The sequence below is a fragment of the Antechinus flavipes genome, chromosome 4 (genome assembly GCF_016432865.1).
Source record: "Antechinus flavipes isolate AdamAnt ecotype Samford, QLD, Australia chromosome 4, AdamAnt_v2, whole genome shotgun sequence".
Taxonomy (NCBI): Eukaryota; Metazoa; Chordata; class Mammalia; order Dasyuromorphia; family Dasyuridae; genus Antechinus; species Antechinus flavipes.
Genome location: NC_067401.1, coordinates 132,122,690 through 132,129,576, shown reverse-complemented (window position 1 = coordinate 132,129,576; position 6,887 = coordinate 132,122,690). Strand labels below are relative to the sequence as shown.

The following is a 6,887-nucleotide window of genomic DNA, read 5'->3' as shown; positions in this document are numbered from 1 at the left end:
GAAAGTGGGATACTGCCTTGGTCTGGTGTTGTGAGGTGTGTTTCAGGCAGGTGCCATAATGGTGACTTGGACACTCTAGGAACACCCTAGGGGACTAGCTAGACTCTAACCCAGCTTGGGAAGGAAAAGAGAAGGAGCCTTTCCTCACTGACCAATACCAGCATGCTCTGCTATGGTGATAGCCAACAGAAGGTCTTGCTAGTCTTGTTTTATTGCCAGTCTTAGTCACTGGCCTAAAGAATAGTGACCAGAAATTGCTCTAAGCTCTGAATGCTCAAGTAATAAAAATCCATCAAGACCACTGGCAGGACTAAGTTGAGATGGATTTTGCTTGTCCTGGGTTCAAGAATAGAAATCCATTCCATGGGATCAGATAATTTTGTAACAACAATGACCTGAGAGATTCTTTACTCTTACCCCATCATCTTATAGAGATAGAAACTAAGGATAGAATAGAAATCATTTGCCTAAGTTCAATGAAAGGAGGTAGAATCACATTCCCCAGGATCTGCTCAAACAGGCTAAGTGCGGAGTACCATGCCAAGTAAAATGAGCATCTAATGAATGCTCTAGGCAATTCAATCTTTAAAAACGAGATCAATATCAAAAATTCGTTTGCAGAAACAGCAGGGAAACCTTTATTGAAATACTTTCATTTTGTGAGAGCATGAGACGTGAGAGACAGAGAGAAATAGAAGAATATCCTCCTCTTTCCTTTAAGGAAACATCACAGTGAGATGGAGAAGCTTCTGAATAAGAGAAAAGAGCCTTCATCTTTAGCCCTCTTCAGGTGAGTGACCGGGGACAGAGTACAGAGGGAGTGGGGTGGGCTGAGCAGGTGCTGGCTCATCAGAAGCTTATGATTTTTCATTCCTCTTGACCTCTACTGTGTGATGACTGATGGAGAGAGGAAGGGATCAAAGACTGAGTTGATTTATGGCTTTCGGGTCTCGGAAGTCCGGCGGTTCCCAGAAGAAATGTTAGTACCACTGCTGATGCCAGAACCTGGAAAAGAAAGGAAAAAGTCTCATTAAAAAAAGTCATCTTTTCCCGCCCAGAAGAGACACCCACTACAGATCAAGGAATGGGTCTACTGGGAGAACCCACAGGGAGGAACACCTTAACTAGCTGGACAAAATTATGTCTTCCTACAACAAAAGGGGAATACTTAGGATGATAATTAGGGTGACTTTAACAAGGAGAATATCATTTGGCCATGAATGTGTTAGCCTTCATAGCTGGGGTACCTCAGCTCCTGAAGTACTTGGAAATCCAGAGCTATCTCCTTGCCCTTAATGATCCACTCTCCCCAACCCACCTCTACCCCACATAACCACATCCAGGCCAGTGTGGATTCTCTTACCTGTTCCAGAGGTGGGGAAGCCAGTCATCCTATAAGAAAGAAGAAAAAGATTGGAATAAACTGCACTTCAGAAAGAAGGACAGAAAATAAGATGTACTTTTCTTTTCCAGTTTCGCAAGAAGCTAAATCACTCTAGTCTGAAAACCTTTGGATTTTGTTCATTGGGTCAGCTACTCTCTAGATTGTAAGGGATCCCCAGTATGTTGTGTTTAGTCAATTTTCTCAACTGCAAAATGGGAATAATAATGGTACCTACTTAATGAGGTTGTTGTAAAAATCAAATGAGATAAAATTTGTAAAGGCGATATACAGTAGGCACTAAATAAATGCTTATTCCCTTCTCCTCCTTCCCTAATCCAAGCTTTTTAAGGTATATACATACTTCATAACTTATTAGTTGTGTGACTCTAGATTTAGTTTATGTGTGATTATGGATTTAGAAGTGGAAGAAATCTTTAAATCCATCAAGTCCACCCTTCCCCAGCCATACACATACATCCCATTTTACAGATAAATTAAGTGGCTTGCCCAGGGTTAGAGCCTGAGAGCTGATTTGAATCCAGATCTCCCTTTCTCTTAATCAGCTGGCCTATCCATTACAGAGCATTGCTTCTTGAGTCATTCCCTGAAGCCCAGGCTGAGAGGGCAGGGTATGGCCATGATGCTTACTTGGCGTCCTGGCCCTCCAGCAGGCTGCGGTATGTGGCAATCTCCTGCTCCAGCCGTGTCTTGATGTCCAGCAGCATCTTGTACTCCTGGTTCTGGCATTCCATCTCGCTACGGAGCTCGCTCAGCTGAGCCTCGATACTGCCGATCAGCCCCTGGATCTGCTGCAGCTGCATGGCGTAGCGACACTCCGTCTCTGCCACGGTAGCCTCCAGCCCGGCTTTCTGGGGAGGAAATGAAGAATAGGTTCAGGAGCTTGATGGAAGTCCGTTACGGAACCGAGGAGTCCCCCAGGGAGGATTGCCAAGTTACCATGCTTAGCTGGGACTGCAGCTCGATCTCCAGCCCCTGGAGCGTGCGTCTCAGCTCCGTGATCTCGGTCTTGCTGGTCTGGATCATTTCAGTGCTGGTGGTGACTTCCTTGTTCAGCTCTTCGCTCTGGGGGAAAAATAAATCAAAGATGGAGCATCTGACTTCCAAAGATGGAGCAGAGCAAAATGCTACAACCTCGGATCGGAGAAGAAGCAGGGTTTGTAAAGGGACGGGATTACCTTCTGCTGGAACCACGCCTCAGCATCCCGGCGGTTCTTCTCTGCCAGAGCTTCGTACTGCTCTCTCATTTCAGCCAGTGTACGGGTCAGGTCAATGCCAGGGGTAGCGTCCATCTCCACGTTGACCTGGCCCACCACCTGGTTACTAAATTCCTTCATTTCCTATAGAGATGAAAAAAACCAGAGCTCATTCTTCCTCTTCTCAGCTCCTATTGTAACTGAATTCCACATTGAAGTTTTGACAGAGAGGGGGGATGTCACTCTGTGTGGATAAAGCCACCAAGCTAATGGACTCCAGGGCAGGTCATCCACTGTTGCCTCCCATCCACTCCCTCACCTCTTCATGGTTCTTCTTGAGGAAGGCCAACTCCTCAGTCAGGCTCTCAATCTGCATCTCCAGGTCTGCCTTGGAGAGGGTCAACTCATCCAGCACCCTGCGCAGGCCATTGATGTCAGCCTCCACACTCTGGCGCAGGCTCAGTTCATTCTCATACCTAGAGGGTGAGAAAACTCAAAATTTAAATAACACTCCAAATGAACTCACATTCTCCTTGTACTCCATTCATTCTTTGAGAGTTTCTTATTCAATATTCCTCAAAGCCCCACCCTTCCAGTTTGACAGATGGGAATCTATCAGAAATAAGAGACAGTTAAAGAGAGGGAGAAAGGGAGAGTGAGGGAAGGAGAGGAAAGAGGAGGAAGGGAGAGAGAGAGAGAGAGAGAGAGAGAGAGAGAGAGAGAGAGAGAGAGAGAGAGAGAGAGAGGGAAGGAGAAAGGGAGAGAGAGGGAGAGACAGATACAGAGACAGAGACAGGAAATAAACAGAAAGGATGAAAAGAGGGGAAAGAGAGGAAACAAGAAGAGAGACAGGCAACCGAAACAGAGACAGAGGAAATTAAAAAAAAAAAAAAAAAACACAAAGGATGAAAAGAGGGAGAGACAGAGTCAGAAACAGAGACACAGAGGCTGAGAGAGAAAGAGATAGAAAGAGATATGGACAGAAAGAAACAAAAAAGACAGAGGCAGAGATGCAGACAGAAAGGGAGACAGAGAGAGGGAAAGACAGAGAGACAGAGAGAAACTTACTTGAGCCTGAAGTCATCAGCAGCCAGCCTGGCATTGTCAATCTCCAGAACAACCCGAGAGTTGTCAATGGTGGCTGCCTGGATCTGTAGGAGATAGGGGACATTAATATCTGGTGCTTTTGGAGTACAGAAAACTTGGGCACTACCTAGCTGTATGATCCTAAGCAAGTCACTGAGCCTCAATAGTCTCCTGTGTAAACTGAGTGGGGATAGGCCCTTTAATCTCAAAGAGCTCTTGAATTTCTGGCATTCCTTGGTTCTATAATTGTCAATATCAGTGCAGGATGGAAAAGAGGACTGAAAAAGACCAGGAGGGCAAGGAATGGCGCCTGGTGCTATCTCTTTTTCTCCAAACAAACATTCCTTCTTGTCATCAATCGTGTGACATTCCTCAGGGTGGAGGATCACTCTCTCCAGTGGTCTGTGGTCCTACTCTCTGGAGTGCTAAGAAACAGCTCAGCCTACCCCTGCATCCTTAAAAATAGCTCAAGTAGAGCCAGACCCCTGATTTTCCTAGAACATTGGGCTTAGAGCTGCAAAGAACCTTAGAAATAATCCAAACAGAAGCAGCATGCTGGAGTAGGTAGCGCACTAGAATTGGAGTGAAGAAAACCTGGGTTCAAATCCTACCCCAGACATTTATTAACTATGTGAACTTGGACAAATCACTTAAAACTTTATCAGCTTGTTTCCTCTTCTGTAAAATAGGGATGAGATAAATAGTAACTACTTCTTAAGACTGCTCTACAGATTAAAAAAAAAAGCAAAGGATGTAAAGCATTTTCAAGCACCAAGGTGCAAAATAAATGGCTATTTATTACACACCCCCTCATTTTACAGAGGAGGAAACTGAGGCCCAATGAAGTTAAGTTGGCATCAGAGATATATAATATCTGTTTAGGATTCCTCATCTTCTTATCCAGATTCCAGAATGCTGAGGACTCAACTCTACCCCACCCTAAGCTAGGACTCTGTTCTCGTCTCAGCATGCTATCATGAATGTGACAAGCACGTCACAAGAGGGGGAATTGGGGATTCAATCTCTTCATCAACATTCTCCTTTCTTGCGATCACAAATGCTCATGAAAAAGTAAACAGAACAGCTGGGAACTGTCCAACTATTCCTTGATCAATAAACAGGAACACATCCCTTTAAACTCTCAAAACTGTCATCAGTTTCTAGAGAGCCAGGAGGCTTGGATTACAGGGAGAGATTCCTTCAAAACTGAATGTTTATAAAGCAATAAAGCTTTCCACTTGAGTAATAGCTGCAGTAAAAATTAACTGTGGGATAAAATGCATGACATAAATAGCCCCATTAGGAGCAGAGACCGCTTGACAAAGCATTAGAACATCCCCTGAAGGGAGGGTGAGATTCTATCCCCAGCATAGCTGTCAGTGCTTCCTATAATCTTTGACCTTGCAGACTTGACCATGGAGAGAATCCCCCTTGTCTCCTCTGTATCCCAAAGCCTTACCTTTTCCCGGAGTTCCTCGATGGTCTTGAAGTAGGGGCTGTAATCCCTCTCAGGGCTGGCGGGACTCTGCTTCAGATGCCAGTCCCGGATCTTGACCTCCAGGTCGGCATTGGCTTCCTCCAGAGCCCGCACCTTGTCCAGGTAGGAGGCCAGGCGGTCGTTGAGGTTCTGCATGGTGATTTTCTCATTGCCAGTCAAGAGGCCACCATCTCCACTAGCCAGATCAAAGCCGCCACCAAAGGCACCTCCAAAGCTTCCCCCAAAGCCTCCCCCATATCCACCTCCAACACCACCACCAAAGCCCCCACCAAAGCCACTGCTGGCTCCTCCACCAAAGCCACAGCTCATCCCACCACCATAGCCCCCCATGGACCCAGAGGACACAAACCTAGAGGAGCAGCCAGACACACCCCGACCTCCTCCCAGTTGGCAAGAGCCCCCACCAAAACCACCTCCATAAACGGAAGAAGAGGTCTGAAGACGGCAGCTCATGGCTATAGCAGCTGGAGATGCTGAGTTAGGATCCTGTTTAGTTTGAGCTAGACCCAAGGGTATGTGACTCTCCCCTGAAACAGGGTTTCTTTTATACACCTTTCGTGGAGGTGGCCCCTCCTCCCATCCCCACCCTTGAGGTCCATGCCAATGACACTCCTGTTTCCCTAAAGCCCAGTTGTCTTGCTGTGTTTCAGAGTGGGTAGTGGCTTTTTGGGGTGTTTTTTTTAATCCCGTAACAAAGAGGATGATTCAGAGTGAATGATGTTTTGCTTGAGACTACCTTTTTGACAACTGAATTCATTTCACCTCTGCTCTTAGGAGGCAAACTTCCACAGGTCTTCCAGCCCCACCCTATATTAGAAGGACACCATGGAAACAAATGTCTTGTCAATGGAAAGTAGCAACCTGCCCTGGTGCTGCTTTCAGCAATTGCTATGAATTTTGTGACCCAAGCTGCTTTAGATACAATCATTTTTTCTTCTTTCTTCCATTCTGGGTCCCAAGATGTCTGATGTGGATGTACTTTCTCCTTGATGCCATAAAATCAGCTGAATACATGCATATATGGACAAACACAGACAGACAATGCAATAAGATGCAGTGAATTCTCATATCTTCAAGATATTCCCATAATCTCACCTGTGACAATAACTCTGTTCCTTGGACAAACCAGGACTTCTGTGAGTCTCAGTTTCTTCAGTGAAATGGATTATAGGAACGTTGGATAGGAAGCTATCCAATTCAACCCTTTGTTGCATAGATGGAGAATCATGGGTCCTGAAAGTCAAGAGCCCCCCAGGTCACACTGATAGGAAGTAGCAATAATAATAAGAGTTGACATTTTTCTACAACTTAAAAGTTTGCAATATTTGATTCTCAAAACAACTGGGGTAGAGGTAAGGGAGGAGTGCTCATATTTAACCTGTTTTTTAAGTGAGGAAACTAAGGCTGAGAGTGGGATCCTTATAATACTTACTTTATGGTATTTGATTTTTTTTAATGTTTAGAAGAACTGAACATGTTTAAACTATATCAGCTTGCTTGCTGCCTTGGGGAGTGGGGAGAGATGAAAAGAAAAAGAAAAATTTGGAATATGAGGTTTTGCAAAGATGAATGTTGAAAACTATCTTTACATGTATTTGAAAAATTACTCTTTTAAATGAAAAAGAATGTATGTAAAAACCTTGTAAATCTTAAACCCTAATAATCAATTTAAAGTGATGTCATTTTAAATCACTTAAAATATTCT

The 6,887-nt window shown here is 44.7% G+C and overlaps 1 protein-coding gene across 1 annotated transcript; it reads right to left on the bottom strand.

The window, feature by feature from the left end:
* Window positions 1-610: 610 nt before the first annotated feature.
* On the bottom strand, window positions 611-5,694 carry KRT13 (keratin 13). Its single transcript, XM_051994507.1, has 8 exons — window positions 5,144-5,694; window positions 3,667-3,749; window positions 2,918-3,074; window positions 2,581-2,742; window positions 2,342-2,467; window positions 2,033-2,253; window positions 1,364-1,392; window positions 611-1,005 (listed from the first exon to the last, which is right to left on the bottom strand). Exons 1-8 carry the CDS (start codon window positions 5,633-5,635, stop codon window positions 935-937), a joined length of 1,341 nt encoding a protein of 446 aa, XP_051850467.1. The 5' UTR covers window positions 5,636-5,694; the 3' UTR covers window positions 611-934.
* Window positions 5,695-6,887: the final 1,193 nt, after the last annotated feature.

Coding starts and splice junctions, on each gene's coding strand:
- KRT13 (XM_051994507.1), bottom strand. CDS start 5,635: ATGAGCTGCCGTCTTCAGACCTCTTCTTCCGTTTATGGAGGTGGTTTT. Junction 3,075..3,666: donor GCTGATGACTTCAGGCTCAA/GTAAGTTTCTCT, acceptor CTCACCCTCTAG/GTATGAGAATGAACTGAGCC. Junction 1,006..1,363: donor CTTCCCCACCTCTGGAACAG/GTAAGAGAATCC, acceptor TTTCTTTTCCAG/GTTCTGGCATCAGCAGTGGT.